Raw genomic sequence first — 22,308 nt, forward strand, 5'->3', positions numbered from 1 at the left:
CTTAGTCCGCTTAGTTGATTATGAATAGCGCCATCTTTTAATACAATTTTTTTTTCAGAGCGTGTTAGATGTTTCCGTTCTTCTTGGTTGAGACTTAGTTAGTTTCAGTTATATGGTTATCATTGGAGACACGTCTAATAAAGCTATTTACTGCCCAAATCAAATAAATCTCATGACGTTTGTATAAATGTTTGAGTCCAAAATTTCATCGATTGTTTGAAGAATACCGCGCGCGTACATACTTTTACAAGGTCATCTATCGATGGTATTGGAAAGCCAAAATTTAACGTTCTTAAATCACAGCAAGATTCCAAAAATAATTTCGTTGGGGATTAACTTTCCAAATTATTTCCAGACAATTGGCATTGTTCAATTGGACAATAAAACATTCTAAGGGAGGAAAAACGATCGTTGGTAACAGACAGGAAACATATATTGGCGACGTTTAAAATGAGTGGTTTTGTCATTCCAGCATATGTAGGGGTAACATCCTGTCCAGTATAGTATATCAGTAGAATGAACTAATGTGTTCTTCTTATAAGAGGGTGTACACCGCATAAATTGATCGTTCTATCTTCTTAAATAGTATTCAATTCTCCGCACGCATAGTACACAACAAGAAACATGTGGGATCTTCGTGGCGAGAGCTGTCCTCATATCAGTGTTACAACCGGAAACTGTGCATAAGAAAACGTTAATTTTGGTGATGGTCTCTATGGTAACAAACGAAAGGACTATAATCACCATGACTATAAATCATTGGAAGCATATACATCAGGGCCTGATCGACCGATGACAATCATTATAGAATCGTTTATCGTAAAATGCTCAAAGTTATCCAAGAAGCCCTCATATAAATCAATCTTTAACCAAGTTCACAAACCCTGTAAACACCTCAGTTTTCTAAGCTAGACTAACCTATACATTGTAAAGTCAGAATTGAATATTTTTGCAAGTAAATTCACTGAGTAATGTATACTGGCTTAACCCCCCCCCCCATTACAAACTATCACCTTCCCCCTCCCCTCCCTTACAATGTTTCCATGAGTTTACGTACCAATGCTTGCCCACTCTTTTTCATCTTTGACACAATTTTCTTAGGTTAAGCAGGAAACGCTCGCGCACCAAACTAAATTTCTCTATTCTTCTAGATGTTACGTCAAAATGTCCGATCGAAGGACTGGTCATAGAATGACGTCAGTCATCGAGCTGTCAACCAGTGGTAGATTGAAAAGATTTCAAAGTTGAAACGATGTTATTGTTTCCTATCTGTACAATATAACATGTACGACGACTTTGTTTTTGGCGTTTTTCCCCGCAATAAATACTGTTTTCCTTCTCACCAAAAACGACATTGATGAAGAAGTCAGGGTTGGCCGTATCTCTTCCCACGTCCTTCTACAGTTTGATTTGAAAGTCGGGACACCACTTTTAGCATTTTCATTTATTATAGGCCGGTAAATCGACGTAGAATATCCTTAATAATACTAAAAATGGTGATGGTGATGATGGTGATTGTCACCAAAATGAGAGTTGCGGGGTATTCCTCTGTCGAATCCATCCGCCCCTAACCCACCCATCACTTCCCTTTCGCCTCCTTTTCCTTCTACCTTCTTCAGCCCTAAGCTTCCAGCAACATAGGCGTCGAGGGCCAGGCTCGGGTCCCGGGACAATAACTTTATGTCACTGTGACTGTTAATGCATTCTTCATGTGTATTTTAGGAAAAAATAAAAAAATAGCCTATATTCTCCATCCTTATGCTATGTTTTCGCCGATCCCCGTCATATTTTCCCGGGCCCCTAATTCACCACGATCCCCTGAGCCATGGGAACCCTGGAGCCGCAGCTCACCCACTCTCCCTGTCCTGTATCAGGCCCTCGATTTTCCTCTAGTGTTACAACGTGTTGTTGTTTTTGTTTTTGTTATTTTACTGGTGACACGTAAGCTATAATAGTAAAGCCAATAATTGTGTAACAGCGATGTGTTGTTATGTAGGCTTTCGTAACCATGGGCACGTGTGATTAAATAACAATGCCTTCACGATCAATTTCGATATTATACTTTGCTTTCAACAATTTTAACGGCAACATGAACTCACCTCCGTCGAAGGGGGAAAGGGGGGGGGGTACCCCATACACCATAACACATGGATTAGACAATCAACAACTTACGTTCAAATATTGTGCTGAAGTAATACTGTACGTATTATTCGCAGATGAATACGCATGCCCTAACCCCACACCCCACCCCTAGCAACCCCACTCCCACCACGTCCCTGATCCCGTTTATCCTTTCATTGCATTCGATTGAAGTTTTGAAATAACATGTAACGTAACAAATATATAATCATTATGACAGATTAAAAGAGATAAACCAACAACACAAAACAAAAAAAACATAAATAGCGGATGATTAAGTAAAATGAAGTATATAATAAACAGTTTGAAACAAATATTAATGCCATGGTAACGGCTATTTTTGCCTTTCAAGAGATTTAATTTTCGAAACCCTCATTTGTAAATGTGCTGTGCCTTTTCCATATTTTTTTTCCTTTTTGGCTTTAAATATTCAAGACTGGAAACACATCACTTTATTTCTCTAAAATTAAGTTTCTTCTTTCTTTTATGCAAATGTTATTATTCTTGCTCTTCATTCTGCTTCTTAATTTCATTTTTTATGATGCATTTATGTAATGTGAAAGAGAATTTCGGTTGGAAGCCAGAGGCAATCAGATAGTTATCCTAATGGAAGTGAAATATGAATATTGTTTAAAAAAAAGGGGGGATATTGCAATGACTGTATCAAATGTTCCCCACAATGGTAATATTTGTACACAGTTATAGACCAAAACTAGACCAAAATATACATAGCGCCACCTATTCGAGCCTGATTGCGCGCCAAGAACTTCTGTATTTTTCGCATTATCTTTGAAGAAATTGATGTAAATTTTATCAATTACAAATAGATTTTTGTTTACCGTAACATTCAAAATGTGTAGCCCACATGTGGGAGAGGAGTGTTATTCAAGAGTTTTGAGTTTTACCATTTTAATCATGACCGTGTAATGATAGGTAATTTGAAACCATTTTCAGACTTTTCGTTCAACGAAAATTTGGTGATTCATTTCGTTTCAGAACCAATCAGCGCATTTTCCAAAATATATTCTCAAACAACTTATATACCATTCATTCCACACTGACAACCAATTCGAACTGTTAAAAATTTATGCCATACCCTTGAACGGATATAAAACCAGAAAGCCTGCCAACCTTAATGTGATAAATAGCTAATGATAAAGCACAAGAAACATCGCTTTCGATTTCGGATCAAACTTTTCTTGTTAAGTTGTTTTTGTTGCTTCATTATCTAACAAATGACAAATACCGGTCACGTTTATTTGACAAATTAATCTTGGGATAAATCCAATCAATTAACAAGTTTGTAAACACTTGTTGATGACGTCATCAATCGCTGTGACAGAATATGAATATTTCAGTCGATCAAAGTTAACATATCTCACATGTACTTCCAGAACTTCAGCTGAAAATGGATATACTCATCTTTTCTACCGCTTTCACTGATCTTGGTTCACGTTCAAGCTACAAGTGTAAACGTCATACTAATTTTCCCTCTACGTTTAACCTAAATTGAATGTTAAATTATTAAGATTTAACTCAAAGGCCACATGCACAATTCTACTTTCAAAATGATAAAACAAAAAACTTTAATTTCGCTACGATTTCGAGCCATTTCTTCTTTTGCTTTATAATTCAGGTTTTATACTGAAATGTTTTTTATTTATTTTTTATCTTCTTTTGTGAGTTCTTTTTACCGCTTTGTTTTTCTTTTATCTTTTTGTATAAGGATTTCACGTTATCTCTGCTCTGGACGAGATGCGGCAAAACTCTACACAGCTATGTCTGTCGGGGTCAGACGGCCCCTGCTAGAAGTATGGGACGCCGATCTTCAACATATCTACTCTCGAATTTGCGGGTTTCCTCAAAACCATAAGTACTTCCGCTTAGCCGCTTCTAGCGACTAAGGGGTTACTTCATTTCGATTAAGAAGTGAACTTATCGATGAAAAGTAGGATTTCGCGACTTCCAACCGGCTTCAATTCAACCTCTTGTCTACACTCATTCTGTAACAAGATCAACTCTTAAACGAGAAGGACTCTTGAAGGCGCAATTCCGGGGGAGGCACCGCAAGGAAAGGAAAAATGCTTGTCAAACTTAAGGTATAAAGGCTTTGACTCAGCGTTTCTCAGATTCTAGGTTTTATAACATTTGAAATAAATGTCAAAAACAGAAAGACGAAAAAACAAGAGGGAACGATTAATTATCTTGGATCAGAATGCTTGGGGGATGTCCTCTGGACATAGACACACCTGTAGGCTATAAACTGCATTTACTGTTGTCTCTTGGTCTTAATTGAATTATATGTTAAGACGAAAATAAACAATATTCAGAAGTCATTTATTAATTTTGTTCATAACGAAAATCACGGCCTTACTTATTGATTATTGACACCGAAATGAAGTTGTCACCATTTTCTTTTATTACTATAGATAAATACACTGTAAATTTTACATTTATAATTGATAAAAATATAAATGTCAAGAAAATGATTCCTATAAGATTTTTTTAAGATCATCCCTAAATAATTACAGGGCAACGTCGTGAACAAATTCCCTCCTCGAGAAACTGATCATTGCGGACTTTACTAAATTTGGAATTGGGACTGTAGTTTCAGAGTTTAATCATTGCCTTTATTATGTTACGTCATACAAAATATGATAACAACATATGCCTAATGAAAGAAAACTCTTTGGTAGGCGAAAATATTCCATTAAAAATTTGTATATATATACATTAGAATTAAATATAATTTTTTAATAATACTTGTGAGTTGAGTATATGGGTTGTATATATTATGATAATCGTATGGTTAACACATTTGATGTTAAAATACATAGTTTTATAGAATATAAAACTACCATTGGCTGTTATTAAGTTAAGTATATCTGTTGGTAATACATGAAATCTTTCATGTAAGTTGCAGACCCATTTTAACAAGTTCCATTTGTAACTAGCAATCTAATTTTTAATTTCGCTAGGCAGAGGGGTCGATGCTTTAATAAACTTCTATGCACAAAGTGTCACCTTCTTTTTTTTAATGGATTCATTTTTGACATGTATTTTATATATTTTGTCGAGTCCAGATTTTTCATAGTAGTGGTACCCCAGCAACAAGACAGTGGGCCTGTTATGAATGTATTTTGATGAGATTCCGTTATTAAATTCTTCATCATCACAAGTTTCGATCATTTCAGATCATAAAAGATAGGAAATTGTATTCTTAATTTGTCCCATCTTTGTATAGATAATCGTTGGACTGTGCCTCAAGCTTTCACAGTTTAGATCTATGGTTTATTTATAAAGATATAGTTAAAGTATAGACTATATACAGCTAGCAGCTGGAACCATGTCGGGTCAACCAATCAGGAAGTCGCAGACGACCGAACCGTGGTAACCACGTGGCCAAAATTTGTCTGAGCAACGGTGAGCAATAAGGTATGACTTATCCAGGAATTGACAACTCCCATCCCCATCCCCTTTTCACCTTCGCTATAACCTCCCTCACAACAGTCTGAAACAATTAGAGATTTCATATATTCTGTCATGCGCACTAAGTAATTGTAACTACAATGTTGTGTTGCTCGTGTCAACCTTTGTCATATTTTGACTACTTCCAAAACAAAATGATTTGATCTCCTACATTATATCGGCTTATTTTTAAGAAATCATTTTTGGGGCAGTCAGGTGAAGGTTACTATGATAATGTGAGTTGTTTTGTATTGATTTGCTAATTTGCGATAATATGATCAAACCTACCGATTTATTTACTGAACTGACATGAAATGATACTTAATTAGCAATTCTAACCATCAGGGAAGATGAAAAAGAGAGAAAGAAATGTAACCGACCTGCTGCTTCATGTTGTAACATTAATCATATGGAAAAAGTAAATAAATCTACAAATATAGAAACAAATCTATGGGGTTTGATTAGTTTCCTTAAACTGTTTGAAATGAAATATGACTAGCAAATCTATGAAATAAATTTTGCATCGAAACGATACAGAAGTTTAACAAATCTAACACGAACAGATCCGTTGAAAATGGAGTAACTCGTTACAACTCAGTTATATTGTATGTATGATCTTGTTAAATATTATACAAGACTAGAACAAACGTATACGTGTGCAGGCCGAAGCTGCTACACGGGTTTCTGTATTACAAGCGAAAAGTGCTTGCAACTATATAATACTGAGCAAATTTAGCGCGAATAGAAATTTAAACTTAGTTAGCGCCCTCATTTATTGCTTTGTTCTTTTCACGACATCTAAAGCGACGTTTGACCTGCGTCGAATCAACAGAGTTCAACACTGACCGGCTGCCTTCAAGAGCCATTTGAAAAAGGGTAGGAAACGCAGTATTTTTAAGTTCTCGGTTGGTGTCATTTTCTTTGTCTTCCCGGTTTTCTTACAAGCAGAATGGGATTTTATGCACCCCCTTTACCCCCCCCCCCTCCCACCCCTGCATCTATACCTCCTCCATCACTCTTTACTAGGCATCACATACCAGTATCTTGCATTGAACATGATTAACACAAATCTTCGCTATTGAAAATTGTCAAGTTTCACTGTAAAGTTTTCTTTTGCACTAATTCAAGCTATGCGCAATTTGAAAATTAAGTAACGCTCGATCGAACAATAAACACATTTACATATCACATGATGAGGAATATTATTAGTTATGTTTTTTTCTTCTTTTTCCCCTTCATTTTGTCTTTCACATTTGCTGTAGTTTCTGTTGTATTTTATATGATATATTTCTTTCAAATGTTAATTTATTATTTCCACCTCAGGATTTTTCATATTCGCAATTTCTTTTTATGATTTTCTCTTTCATATTATTTTTTTGGCACTGTCGAATAATATCAAAGGTGGGCCGTTTCGTCATCCGGCCTCACCTCCCCCTCACCCCCCCCCCCCCACAAAAAAATAACAGGGAATATCTAGATTTTAACTACTCTACAAAGAGAGATTTCAAATTTAAGGGGCAGCATAGTTTGCGCTGTTTTTTCTGTTAAGTTTTTACTCTTTTAAGTTAAATTAAGCGCACGAATTTCTTCAAAATATGCAAGCCATGTGGTGATCATACGCGATCAGTCTTTTGACATAATCCTTTAATCCTATGCGGTTAGGGATTGTATCCATTGTCACCCAATCTCAAACGCGACCACTCTCTCTCTTCATTTCGCCTGCCTCAAACAACTTTCGTCCACTTACCTCAACAGAAGACCTACGTCACAGTTGATTAACCAATCAACAAGTAAGATTCGGCCGTCTTGCTGAATACATTTTAAAATGACGCGTTTTCAAACGTGTAATCTGAACAAGACTTATCGCGCCTCTTTCACGTAGGCCTACAATATAGAGTAACTCAATGTGCACAGTAAAGGTAAGGTACAGTTAGTGACTAGGAAGGGGGGAAACTTGCAGGAGTATCTACATATAAACTACCACGGCGCGAACACGCGTGTATAGTAGTGAACTAAAATCGACTCAAAAGTGAACGCTGGGGAATTTCCTCTTCGCCTGGTTTTTTATCTTCTTCTGAACATCTTGAAAACTTCGTGTATAGAACATCTCAAGTTTTTTTTTTTTTTTTTGGGTACTTACTAAATCTTTCTCTTTGGACCACTTTACTTTTTATCGATGACAACTGAAGGAGCCATTTCTTCTATTTGCGAGAGTTCTTGACATCTTTTTTAAACTAAGTTGGGAATAGCTTAGGATAAAATTTGTTTGGAATTTGTGATTTTCTGTTTCACCCTTGCCTCATCATGACGATGGAAGATTTACAGATTATGTGTAAGTTACAATTTACATAATTGTTTTTTTTTTTACTTTTTCATCAATTTTATATTATTATTTTTTGGATAGTATTTATCGTAATGGAATGTGTCAATTTATATATAGAGAAAAAGGAGAAATTGTATAAAAAAAAATAGTGATTTGGAATTAATACCAATAGTGTAAAGGTCAATGCAAAAAAAAAATAATGAAGGTAAAAGTCATTTAATAATTACTAATGTGAGTCAGTTTTTAAAAACGTCAGGAATGTGATAAAGGGTTTTGACATTTATTGGTACTACAAAGTATTTAATTTTTTTTTTTAAAAGAATGATATTTATTTGACAACAGCAAAATTATCATAAGCAGCTATATTGTTTTGGTTTCACGAAGAAGTCTGATTCAGAAGAAATTTGTCGAGGAATGTGTGATAATTTGGTTGCCAGGAAAAGTTTGGATTTTAAAAATAAATTCTCGGGATACTGTTAGGTTGTTCATGTTGTTACAAAATGACACTATCAACTACTTTCGTTATTTTTAATTTAAAAATAAAGGCTTTTGAAACTTGCGTAAACAGAAACCAAAATGCATGATTTTATTAACTAAGCAAATTTAGTAACTTCCGGTATAAGTTAGATTTACTTGTACAAGAAACTATGGTTGTCATATTTTTCAGTTCAAATGGGCATAAATTTAAAAATTGGCTCTGAAATATTACCTTTTTGCTTCCATTCGGAGTATTGTATATATTTATGTCAAATTTATGACTTTACCGTCACTTAATGTAAGCATGTGGCTAAATGTGGTAAACAAATGCATGTGTTTAATTTATTTTTAATAAAAGATTTGTTTCCCCCACATACCAACCCATGTTTATTGGATTTTAAGTTTAAAAAGAATATTTATTGGTATAGGATAAACATTAATTATAAAATATTTTTTCAATTGTAACATTGTTATGCTTCATTTCTCTGTTAAGGATTTTGAATAAAGCAAATATGAACACAAAAATGTGAAACGTTAGTGATCAAGGAAAGATGTAACAAAAAAGTTCAAAGTTAGACAAAAACTTCATTAGAAGCAGGAATATTAGCTACGTTATTTGTTGTGATTGATTTTGATGTTGAAAAGTAGGATGTTTGTCTTTATTATAAAGTGAATGTCAATTTTAAAAATGAAGTTTATTCGCTAAAAAGGAAGTGAGAGGTTTATAATAAAAAGCTAGTTTCAGTTTCAGAAAAAAAAAACATTGTCTTGGAAGTTATGGTAAGAGAACAAAAATAAGATACCATTAACAAATCATGTACATCGGCTATGACTTCCTTATATGTATGTATACCATACAGAACACAAAACATATAAATCAAGTAATGGAGTTCAGTAAATATGTTGTAAAATAATACAAATTTAGGATCCGTTTAAATTCTTTTAGTTTACTTAAGATAAATGCCAAAGCGCAAAGTAGTCGGCCCTTGATCGTTAGTGGTATAGTACGCGAACACACTCTAGTCTCGTAGAGGAAAATAATAATAATAAAACGGTTTTCAGTTAAAGGTTTCATTGAGTTTTTCTCTTAATTATGAAGTTGATAAAATGCCACGAAACGTTCAGAGCTGGTGATAAAAGAACGGTTTATCAAAATAAAGATTATTTTCGGTGGCATTAAACGATAAACGAAACTGTAATTCTATGGAAAATAAAACAGTATGTAATGTTAAAGCGTTTAATGACAATAAATGGGTAACGTAATGTAAAGTAATTCTGTATCCGTGCACATACTAATGGGGTCACTTTTAATACAGATACATAGAAATGATAACATTGATGTCCATCTCAGTTATTTGTAATAGACAAAGGATTCACTGTTATTTCACTTTCGTACCGTAACAACAATACCATCGGCACCGCAGGTTATTTTCGCTTTATTATGTCATATGTATTTATATATATATATATATATATATATATATATTGCATACCACTTTCTAATTTAATATTATTTCAAGCTGTGATTATAAATTCCCCCAATAAACAATAAAAGTCCAAATATGAATCTCGTTGTACCTTCAACGCTCTCTTCAAGACAGGATATGTATACCATAGATATACCACTTAAACCAACATGCAGGTATGCATTGGGTTATTTAACATACACACACACACACATACATATATATATATATATATATATATATATATAGTATATATATATATATATATATATATATATATAGTATAACCTATATTCATTTACAATATGCAGAGGTGGCAATTCCTCTAAACTCTTTGGCCATTTTTCATCAAATCTGAATTCTGTATAGTCTAAGATATCAAACTGATCCATTTTGCCTGAAAGAAATCGGCTTTCAGCGTGAGAAATGTAATCAAAGTAACCAATATTTATCCATACTCAACTCTATATTTACGTTCATATTTCCTTGAACAAGTCCACCCAAAACCTTGGCTTGGTTTGTTTGTTGTTCTTGGTTATACCACCCTGCGCGAGATTACTGCTACACGCTTCAGCGACTGTATGATATACTGTGCCGTTGGAATGACGACTTCGGCAACGTAATGTGGCGGAACCCGTAATTAGCAACTGTGATTTATTTTTTCAAACCGAAATAAAATTCACGACACAGAGATAGAGAGTGAGAGAGTTTACTGCAGAACGAATCATCTACTCTGGTTGTAACTTTTCGTAACACATTTCGACAATTGCTACGTGCTTTGATCTTCTTTCTTCTGTTTCTTCCCTTCTTTTTGTGTCGAGACATAAAACCCTGTGTTTACGACGACCGCGTGAATAGATACTTTGGAAAATGAAGAATTTGTAAATAAATCCATTCGCAAAAGGCTTTAATCATAGCTAATAGCTCTATACTATACATTGGCCAATGACTAAATTTAGTCATATATTATAGAAATAAAGTCGATGTGAACTATTCTTTGATTGCATTCTATCTGTGCTTAATTCACCAATTAATTATTTCGGATATAAAAAGGTACATTCTTTGTCTCGGACACAATCTAAAACAGAGCGAATCTCCCTTTACGCCACCACCCCCCCCCCGCCCCACATCATCCCACCCGAACCCTTCAGCTAATCCTTTCACATAAACCTACATGAATGGATATGCATGTGATTGTTCAATATATAAAAAAGAAGAACAGATATTATATATATATATATATATTTCAACTGAAATGTAAAAACAAAGAGTACATATATATTTTAATTGTCTTCGACTATTGACCCTGTTGTGGTTTCCTTGATCGCTCGATATTGATTAAGATTTTGGTAATTAATATCGATCTTCATTAACATTACCGGCCACGTGAGATTTGAAAGTGGTACTGTTAGTGTTCCTTGGAGTTTTCTTCAAGGCAGATGAAGGAGGTGTCGGTTAACATTTTGAGTCCAAAGAATGCTTGGAGAAGGAAAGTTGGGAGCATATATACATAGAAACAGTAAATTATGTTTTTTACATATTTATTGTTATCGGAAGTTTCCTTTCTCTCTTTCTCGTGCTGTATATTATAAGATCACACGAGAGCCATTGAGTCTAAACCGGTCTGCAATCATTCTAGCTTAATTAAAGATTACCTTGGCTTGTCAGTATTTTAGTTTAAATATTACCCACTGGTCCACAAGTAGGCCTATTCTAGTTTAAATATTTCATGATGGAGTGGATCTTGGATAAAGTCTAAAATTCTCGACCAATCAACCACATAAACGTCTTTCAATAACAGTCGTAAAAAACAAGAAAAAGAAAAAATAAGGATTGTTTTCACTTTAGTAGACCAAAGTAATCTGCAAGGATAAATCAAGATGTCAAACTTGAGATAATCTTTAAACTGACCAAATGCATCCATTTCAAGTGACCTGATGTGTATATACGTCAAAATTCCTGCACGATAACACGCGAGGCTGATGTGTATGAGAAAAAGTATTGATAGTATCTCACAAGCATGGATGCTTCGAATAACTTATACCTTCGATAGGAGCAATATGAACAGTGGTTACAAAGAAAACTAGTACTTGAAAAAGATATGATTTAAGCCTACAGATTTAGATATAATCAACAACAATATGATCTGTTTATAAATAAGAAATTACTTCACGGAAAGTTACAGAGCTGAAATATCAATTGGGTTGTCTTTTGTTTCATTTTTTTTTTTTTTGTAATGTATTTACATACTTTTCAGATTTAATTATTTACAAAGATCCATAGGTCATGCTCATAATAATCTACAAAAGCAGCAAAGTTGTACTTTATACTTGATGGGTAGACATGCATGCATACAGGGCCTGCAAATGGCATGGACTATGTATTCGAAAATGCAGCAAACTTGTTTCTCTATACCTCAAAAAAAAAAATCCAAATTTGGTTATAGTTGTTGCTGGTAATGTTGTATTCCCCCAGCAATCCCTCCCCGGGTTTTTATTTGCTTTCATACAATAAATCAATAACAAAGAAAGACAACAAAAAAAAACATGCATAAACACAATACATGCTTATCTTAGTAGCAAAGAAATTTGAGAGCCTGTTCTTTGTGGTTCCATTATTGACAAAATTAAAGAAAGGTTAATTTTGCTTAAACCAATAAAAGAAAGTTGGGGTTTAATTTAGTCATTGTCTTGGTAAAAAAAATATTAAAAATTACCAAGAATGTTATTGTTTTTTATTGTATGCAAATCAATAATGTACCATATAAAGTAATAGAGTGATTAAGTGATTTTTGTATTTTGTATTTAATTTTTGTGTCAGTAAATATCTTGTAAATCAAAAATCATAGTAAAATACTTATGGTCGTGCAACTTTCTATTAATCATGCAAATCAATTAAATGTATTTATAAGACAAGGTCTCTCATCTACTAACTCATACTTTTCTATGAGTTTATAGCCTATTTATGTTATTATCCTGATAATGTCACTAACATACTTTTCTAATTTGTCTTCCAGCGGACAAGCCGAAGAGGGCCTCCGTATGTGTTGGTTGCGGAGGTGCCATACAGGACCAGTACATCTTACGGGTAGCCCCTGATTTAGAATGGCACGCCTCTTGCCTTAAATGTTCCGATTGCAGCACGTACCTTGACGAATCTTGTACCTGTTTTGTTAGAGATGGAAAACCTTATTGTAAAAGAGACTACCTCAGGTATAGTATATAATGACCATCATTATATTGTTTGTATGTTCTCGTAATGAGTAATGTTTGTCAATGTTTCTTCTCACAGTGTAATGCATACTACATAGAGGCTTCACCATGAGCCGTTCTCAAATTAATATAGCCCTAACTTGAATCATTGACCAAGAGGCAACGTACCCGCGAAGTGAGTCTTGTTCTAACTTGGTTGAAATATCACGTTTGCTTACCCTAGATTGAATAAATATAAAATCAATATTTTAATTATATCTGGGCCACACAAGTAGGCCCAGTAGTAGGCTATTCATGACTGTATGGAAAAAAATCACTTCGGCATGTTTTAAATTGCTTAAATATAATCAGTGAGTTATAGATCCTTCTATAATATCGTTACTGTAACCTACTGCAGTTACATCAAGTGTAGACGGTAGCCTACATGCTAAATAGTTTATAGGCAAGGGCCTAGTCAAACTTAGATCTACATAGGCTCTACAACACGTCCATATAATGAATTATGAACAGCCTACGCTAGCCTAGGTTGTTTTCATTGCTACTACACTGCTACCGTGCAAAGATCCTGAAATATTTACTGTAATTACCAAGTTATCGTATTAAGCAATACAACTTTACACATTTTCATTACTTCACTGTCCACCAGCTTTTCACCACGGATTCCGTTTACCGTCGCACAGGGATACCTACCCGCCGAACAGATGGTTATCACAAGTCTGAATCTAGCCGCGCGGCTGAGCCACGTGTTGCGCGCGTGGCTCAACTGTGTGTCCTTTATATGAGGTGGCATTGACATTAAACTTTACCAACACACATCGACATTAGACCATTTGAGTTTGGACATATGTTAGGCTGTATTCACATTTCTTGTGTTTTCATAGAGAAATGCTATCTTCTTTTGACGAACTATCAACTTGATGCGAGAGTTTTTCCCCTTGGGGTAAGATTCATGCCGAATTTGCGTTTAGACATGGGGCAAAAAATCTGTTCATTTTGGAGTTCAATCACACGACGGGATGTCAAAGTATATAATATATACCGCATTTAGGCAGGCTGCTACGTCCTGGCTTATAGTTCACACATTTCATGTCAGACTCCAGCTCAGAGATAAATACAAGACCGATCGAATCACGGATAAAAATGAAGAGAAACACGAGGCGCCCTCTGAAAATTACCCGATAAATGTGTCAGTCTGACATAGGAGACCGCTTGTGTCATATTCAAACTTTTCAATTTAAAATCGGTTGAAATAAATACTTCTTTGAACAAAAGGTGCTCCCGTCTTATTCTCAGTTATTTGTTGATAACATGGGCAAGTTAGTGTCAGTCATAGACTGTATTTTGTAAGTGAAGTCACTGTCATAATTTTGCACACAGGCTAATGTTTCCAATGTCCATCCCCCGTGCAGTGACGTCACATATTACGTAGGTCTATTTTGTTCCATTTATAGACAAATAGCATCACAGTCATATTTTAATACAAATTTTTTTTTGGGGGTATTGGACCAGTACTTCAACCACGCGGACAATGCCTTTCGGTCTGTTTAACTGGCATAGTGCTATATTCGAACAATTATACTTTGTTCGGTGATCCTCAGAGAAAATAATAGGACAACACCTTTGACCCTTGACCTGTGGTAACCCTCTCTGCGATCTCGTCCATGGCGTATTTATTTGCTTTGCTATGATTTGTTTAGCCTAAGAAGATCTGAGAATCATGCGAACTATTCGGTCGGAGGTGCTAACGGAATCAATGCGTGAACGCTTCAACGTTACACTTAGATATATTGTTGTGTTACTTTTGATACACATAGAAGGTCAGATAAAAAGATAAATCACAAAACAAATAGGTATAAAATCATGAATATTTGATGTCAATAATTCGGCTTCTGGCACGGATGACGACAAAACAGTAGAATACATCATGAAGACATCCTATAGTGTGGATCAAATGCTGAGAAATCCAACAATCTGAATAATTCTAACAGGTCGCGAAACTTGTGATTTTCTTTATTGCAAAAATAATATAATATTGAAAAGGTTAGCAACTGCTCAACTTTAAATTCAGAGTGTAGTATAAGAAGTCCATCCGGTGTATAAGTAAATCCATCCATTCATTCGTCTGTTTCTATGTATACAAGATGTAGGTCAAACCTTCAAGAAGTATTTTCCATCGCTGTGTTTGATTTAAGCAAGTTCAATTGTTTCAACTTATGGAATATAGTTCATATTACAAATAATGTCCCTATAAAGACGGGACGAAAATATTTTTAAAATGTCAACAACAACAAAAAAAACCACTTAGGCCTACATCCATGTCAAGTAAATTTGAGTGCAGCCTAGTTACGGCGTTTCCATGGTGATCATCTCTCAAAAAGCAAAAGCACTTAAACATGAGTTATGACAATAGCTTCTTCATGGATTGCTTAACTTTCGAACCAGATGTGGAATATCTCGAATAACAAAATATGTCAGCCTTTCAATACAAATGTCAAAACTATAACAGCCGTTACATTTGCAGACTTACAACACTGTATATTCTTGACCTCCTCCTTTATCCTATAGCTTTGAATACAACCAACGGACGGTTATTGTTCTTGGTCAGTGGCGTAGGAAGGTACTTTTGAGTGGGGGGGGGGGGGGCTGAAGACTGATGGCCGGCCTGGGGGAGGGGTCTAAAGGGAGGGGGTGTCCCCCTCCCCTTTGGAATTTTTTGCATTTCCAGGTGGCCTCAGATGCAATTTGGTGCAATATAGCACACTTCAACACCCACTCCATTTTGTAAACTTAATTTTGTATTTTCAGCTGGCCTTAGATGCAATTTGGTGCTCCAAATGAGATTTTTTTCTCATTTGGAAATGAAAAAGGGGTTTTCTGACTTGCGGAGCGGGGGGGGGGCGGAATGATACTTCCGCCCCTCCACATTTTTCACGGGGGGGGGGGGCTGGCGCCCCCCAGCCCCCCCCCCCCCGGTTCCTACGCCCTTGTTCTTGGTTATTTCCATTAATCAACTTATACTATTTTCCTTTAGAATGTTTCCAACTTGCAACCTTCACCGTCTTACTTTATCGTAGCCTTTACAAGTTACATACCAACATTTTACATCATTTTACGACAAGTACATAGTGGGGAAATTTAGGGTTGGGGTGTGTGTGTAGGGGTGGTGCGGAGAGGGGGTGTCTAGCCCCCTTGAACATTTCATAACCACTACAAAATTACATACAAACATTTTCGTAAACAAAGTACAAAGTGGGGAACTTTGGGGTTGGGGGTGTGTGTGTGTGTGTGTAGGGGGTGGTGCGGAGAGGGGGTGTCTAGACCCCTTGAACATTTCATAACCACTACAAAATTACATACAAAGATTTTCGTAAACAAAGTACAAAGTGGGGAACTTTGGGGTCGGGGTGTGTGTATTGGATGTCTTGGTCCCCCCCCCCCCTTGAACATTTCGTAACCACTACAAATTACATACAAACATTTTCTTACACAAAGTACATAGTGGGGAACTTGGTTCTAAGTTCTGTAGCCTATCTAAAGAAACTCGTCTCCGGGTCCCCCTATTCCAAGGAATCCTGGGCTGGACAAGATTTGATAACAGGTGAAATAATATGTTGACTTTACAGAGCATAAATTAAGACGCAACCAGTTGCTTGGATGTATTTATGTGCACTGTAGAAGGCGGGATAACCGGGCTGTCTTTTGCGTTTGTAGTATAGGAAATTTGCGTCTTTCTGACCACGCCATGTAGCATTTACAAGTAATGGATAGGCCTACCCTTCAATCTAACTTTGATCTATGCAGCTTTAGCAATTTGGTTGTATATAATTTGGTTACTGAGTGATGTAGAACGAAAATTAAAGTAGGTGGTCCCGTGCATATTAATGTCATAACACTGTACGAGTTTTTATGGAGTTTGGCTTTGTCGAATATTAGTATTAAGTGAATATGTTTTTACGACCCCCCCCTTCCCCTCCCCGTCCTTTCCAAACGGTCTAGAAAATACAGTCATCATCTGATTGACAATTAAATGCAAAATTAGGTTTCTCTCAGCACTAACATATTTTGTATTTTCAGATTTTAACTAGATCTATATATGACTTTGCCGAAATTTGCATGTGTCAAAAGAGTTACAATGCTTATGTCAAAATTAATTTTATAGTCATCCTGACTTGAGTAAGGAGTAAGTATCACATGAGAATACTTTATTTGTGTATACTCCTTAACCCGACTAGGTTTGTTATTAGTATTGTGGTAGGCTTTGTGTTTTTGCTAGCCCCTGTGGAGTTTGTTGTATCATCTAGTTCGACTACCACATAACCTCCCACTCATGTGAATCGACATGTTTCCTTTTACATGTTAATGCAAACAAGTCTCTACTATACCTGTACTCCCTGTTTAGCTCACACGATCGACTCTATTTTCCCATCCTCTGTATTCAGTTGACTTGAATCTTTTAGTTTACTCTTGAAGATGTTTAGATTTGTCTGCAGAGGTTGTGGAAGTATAGAGTAACATACCGACCTCATCATTGGCTATACAACCTTTTACTTAATTCGACAGCAAACAGAATTGTACCGTGGCCTCTTATATAACAATAGATACAATAGGTCCTTAGTGACTGAAAGAAATGTTTGAATTTTACAATACAAAGCGACTAACGAGCCGTGAAGTATTGGAATAAAGTTAACTTACTTAGGCTTCAGTACTCCATTCAAGACAATTCAATCTGTCCTCTGTTGATTCTATTGTTTGATTCTAGTTGAGGCTACAATACAGGCTAATTGTAGCAAATCTCGTAAAGGCTTCCTGAAAAGTTTTGTGTCGTGCGTGAAGAACAGATTAAGGTGAAGAAGGCGGCCCGATATTTATGACTTGTTTGGGGGATGTAGGGAGTTGTTTCTCAAGGGTCCCGGGATAGAATAATAGATAAGAAATAGTAAGCTGTCGTTAGCTAACTAGCTTACCACACATCCCATTATTAGTGATGTTTTAAGCTGTAGGAATTAGGTTAGAAGAAGCGCATGGTAATTCAGAAGACTGTCTGTATTCTTATTTTTTTATGTAGTAAAATATATTGCTGTTATAGTTTTATATTTCTTGCCAGAAGTCCCTATAAGTTTGTATAGGCCTATCCTTTTTTTCCCAAACCTTGGGTCCGTGTCAGGATTTGGTAGGATAGATGATGTAAAGATACCTTTGTTCAGTTAAATGACTGACGGAAGGTGAGATATCCTTTCACATGAGTTATAAGGGATATAGTTTCGGTGAATTCTTGATGGCCAAAAGAAAGTGTTAGTTATCGCGACATTACTCTTTCCACGAAAAACGAAAATATAATTTATCACTTCCTATGCTCTCATCCATGTCCCTTTAAATAAACATGACCTTTGCATGACTTGAATGCATAGTAATTCTTGGAATAGGAATGCATTTATCATGATTGTAGTGAAAGGTAAACATTTTCTTTCTCATACAAGATCAATCAAATTAGACACTTGTAAAACCAATAGACCTTTAAATATTTACACTTAGTATGTGAATTGAAATCAAATAGCATGTTATATGACACCCCTCCCCGATTGCCCCCTCCCACCGCTGGCCGCATATACAATGCTATCCGTTACCTGCACTCATGCACCCCGCGACCCTTTCTTCTTATTGGACCCTACCCTACCCCACCCCAACCCCCCCCCCCCCCCCCATCAGTTCTTACCTCTCGTTGCGCCAGGCGATACAATACAGTCCGAAAATGAATACCCTTCCCACTTTTCACTGACATTGGCATTCGCGGAAACCCTACTTTCCATATTACCTGCACCTGATTCATCAAGAACACGTCTATAACAAATGTTTTTTTTTTTCTTTCATTATTTAATCTTTTGTCTTCAGATTCCAATTAATTTGTTGAACATCTCCCAATGCCAACGAACTAGACTTATATTGTAGTTATAGACTTTTTGAGTGATCTCACTGTTTTTAATTAGCTCGACTTGAGTCTCTCTGTTCCCCAGAAGTGGCTAGGATTTTCTTTTCTATATTTCTTCTTCTCTCATTGAGTCTCGTTTTCTCTCAAGATAAAGCAGTTGTTCAAACATGTGAAGAAATCTCCACTGAGGTGAAGTTAATGGACTAACTCAGGCAGACAGACCCGGGGACTTTTACCTTGATGCTCGATGATAGTGGTCTCTCCATTATTATGATCTATGCTAAGTCAAGTATATCCGCGTGTGGATAAGACAGTGCCAAAACTGGTAACGAACGCCGATATGACTGGTGTATTGTACAGAGAAAAAAAAACACATAACGTTAACATCATGACCAAAAAAGTCAGAAAGAAGAAAAATATACATTAACTGTGAGAAAAGGAAACAAACAGATGTCATACTTATATCAACAAATTGATATAACAAACGTCTTTATCAAAAGCTTGCTGAATTTCAATAAATCACGTACAAATAAGTCACGTGCAGCTAGATTTTTTGTTTGGGGGGGGGGGGATGGGGGTGAGATAAACCCGTAAAAATATAGGTTATCAAAATGTTACATCTGTTGATTTCAATCGTAGAAAACAAATACATGCAGGCTATATTAAACATCTAACTTCAGGTTTGATTTACATCGCGAACTGCTATCTTAGAAGAAGAAATGTCATCGGATTTACCTGTCATGGAAAGCCTTTCGCTTGACAAAAGGGTTTGCTAAGCTAACGATGGGTATGAGGACTCTTGGCTTTTAACACTGTATATAGGCAATAGGTCTCGAGCGTCTGTCAGGGAGGGAATTCTATTTTCTGGAACCTGCACATATCACGACCAGTTCATGGAGGGATATAGAATTAAGCTTGTCGTGATTTTATAGTCAGTGAGCCATGCCTCGACCTCTTCTCACTCCCCCCCCCCCACACACCTCCTCTCCTTCTCTCCATTCTCCCTCCTTTCTCGAGCATATGCCTATCAAGATGTATTTTTTTTATGTATATTGATGTATCCGTCTTGTCAAGTGATATCTTCCAGTGTGTTATACGAATGATCAGCTGATGTAAACATCACATTATCAATGGATAATATTGTTGTTACATATGCCAAGTTTTCTCACCGTGTCGATATTCTTAAGCCCTGAAGCGAACTGAGCTCACAGCCTTAGGTTTAAACATGTTAATCAGTAACAATATTAACTCAGTAAACCACAGGTCTCGTTTTATACATTTATTTGTCTTAAGTTGTGATAGTGAAATTAACATTTTGTTATCCAAAACTTTCAAACGTTAAAATAAAATTATTTCTTATTTACGTAAGATTTTCTGATGAAATTTTAAGTAAAGTTCAAAGAGTTATTTTTACATAAGTAAAATTTGAATCTCTGTGACATGTTTACCCTATCATTAGTTAAAGCATGAAATGTGTGCATTATTAAAGTTAATCTTTTCCCACCCATCAGGAAGGGATATATTCTTTGGCATTATTTATGTGTATTTTTGTCCACCCCCCAATCATAATAATAATAAATGAATAAAAACAATAAAGAAAACATCTATTGATGTGTTTTTAAAAATATATGACGTACTTGTTAAGAACCAAACCAGTTGTGAAGTTGTAGCCCAAACAAATAGGGAGCAAAATGAAAAAATGAAATTTCTGCTTAAAAATATGAATAATCTAACAATTACAAGTTTTCTCCTTCATTACTTATTCATATTATTATCAATAAACTAACTCACCCGTGCTGTGAAGTGTCAAATTACACAGAATTTTGTTCAACAAAATTCAGATTTCGAAGAGGGAAAAAGTCCCTCGAGAAACGACAAAACGGGACAAAATGAAATAACAGAGAGGGATATTATAAAGGTGCGGTCTATTGTAGCAATATTAAATTGCCATATTTTAGCATATTTTTGGTATAAAATTGTATCCATGTATACTCATTTTTTCCACCTTCTAAGTAATGTATATTTCTTCGTCTTCTATTTTCTTGCAGGTTATTCGGAACAAAGTGTGCCAAGTGTAATCAAGGATTCAGTAAAAACGATTTTGTTATGAGGGCAAGAAGTAAAATTTACCACATAGATTGTTTCCGTTGCGTTGGATGCAGCCGCCAGTTAATTCCCGGTGACGAATTCGCCCTTCGCGACGATGGATTATTCTGTAAAGCGGACCATGACGTTCTCGAAAGGTCCGATGGAGATTCGCCAGACAGTAACGGTAAATATTATTAGCATTTTTTCGGACAAATTTGGAAAATTTACCCCCAGACGTTGGTATATACGAAAAACAGGATACACCGTTATAACCTTCAGAAGAGCCCTTTCCTACCACCGTTGAACCACCCCGTAACACACACACATAACCGTGACACGAATTTTATGAACCAATATACCATTATTTTGTTCCCCAAATGGACCATGTCCGTCGTCCCGAAAATAGTATTAAACCCTTTTAAAACATTTATCCTGACTATTATCAATATTTGCATTATTTGATATAACAAGTGTAATTTGGTGGCAGAAACTGACTCCTTTCTTAACTCCTCTCTTTACACGGCTTTGCCTGCATTAATAAACAAACATCCCGACATCATGTATATAGTGTGCTAAAACATGAATGAATATTTTAAGTTAAGTTAGTAGTGTAAATATTGTACCTGTCAACTTAAGAGTATGTGACGTCATTACTACAGATCTACTTTGCCACCGATTTTCTTCGCAAGAATGATGTTGAAATCATCATGTGCAAATAGGAAACTAAAGTTATTTTCCGTTCTAGGATGAACGAAGTACTATAAGAAAAGAGACCCCAAATTTTTACAAGCATTTTGGTGTTTTGAAGTAAGAAACATGCTTATGAGGTCATTATAAAAGTGTACCTATATCTGATGGCTTCCATCAATCATGTTTATATATAGATATAGTTATATATATATATATATAGATAGATATACATTTATATATAGTTATATATCTAGTACAACGCTGACGTGTATAGGCCCCAAATAATAACATTAGAAAATCATTATACGCCTAGTCTAGTCTGAAGAACACTCGTTCATAACAAATAGATCGGGTTTTTCCTCTAGTTGATGTATACACGGCGTGCCGCCGCATTCCTATAGTTCCTTTTATTGGTGCTAACACTCTAAAGCTCAGGCTGCCTGGTGATAGTATTGGTTCTTACTTTACGACATTTGGTCTGTGTGACGATGAACATTAAATGACAACAAAATCAAATTT

At 35.7% G+C, this 22,308-nt stretch overlaps 1 protein-coding gene across 1 annotated transcript in view; it reads left to right on the plus strand.

Annotated features, from left to right (window-relative positions):
- The first annotated feature begins 7,491 nt into the window (after positions 1-7,491).
- LOC139978563 (insulin gene enhancer protein isl-1-like) overlaps positions 7,492-22,308 on the plus strand; it is a 36,696-nt gene continuing 21,879 nt past the window's right edge. The window contains exons 1-3 of the mRNA XM_071988875.1: positions 7,492-7,939; positions 12,890-13,085; positions 21,060-21,283. Coding sequence (XP_071844976.1) covers positions 7,912-7,939; positions 12,890-13,085; positions 21,060-21,283 — 448 coding nt within the window. The 5' untranslated portion in view covers positions 7,492-7,911. The remainder of the gene's footprint in view (positions 7,940-12,889; positions 13,086-21,059; positions 21,284-22,308) is intronic.

Source organism: Apostichopus japonicus, chromosome 13 (assembly GCF_037975245.1).
Source record: "Apostichopus japonicus isolate 1M-3 chromosome 13, ASM3797524v1, whole genome shotgun sequence".
Classification (NCBI taxonomy): domain Eukaryota; kingdom Metazoa; phylum Echinodermata; class Holothuroidea; order Aspidochirotida; family Stichopodidae; genus Apostichopus; species Apostichopus japonicus.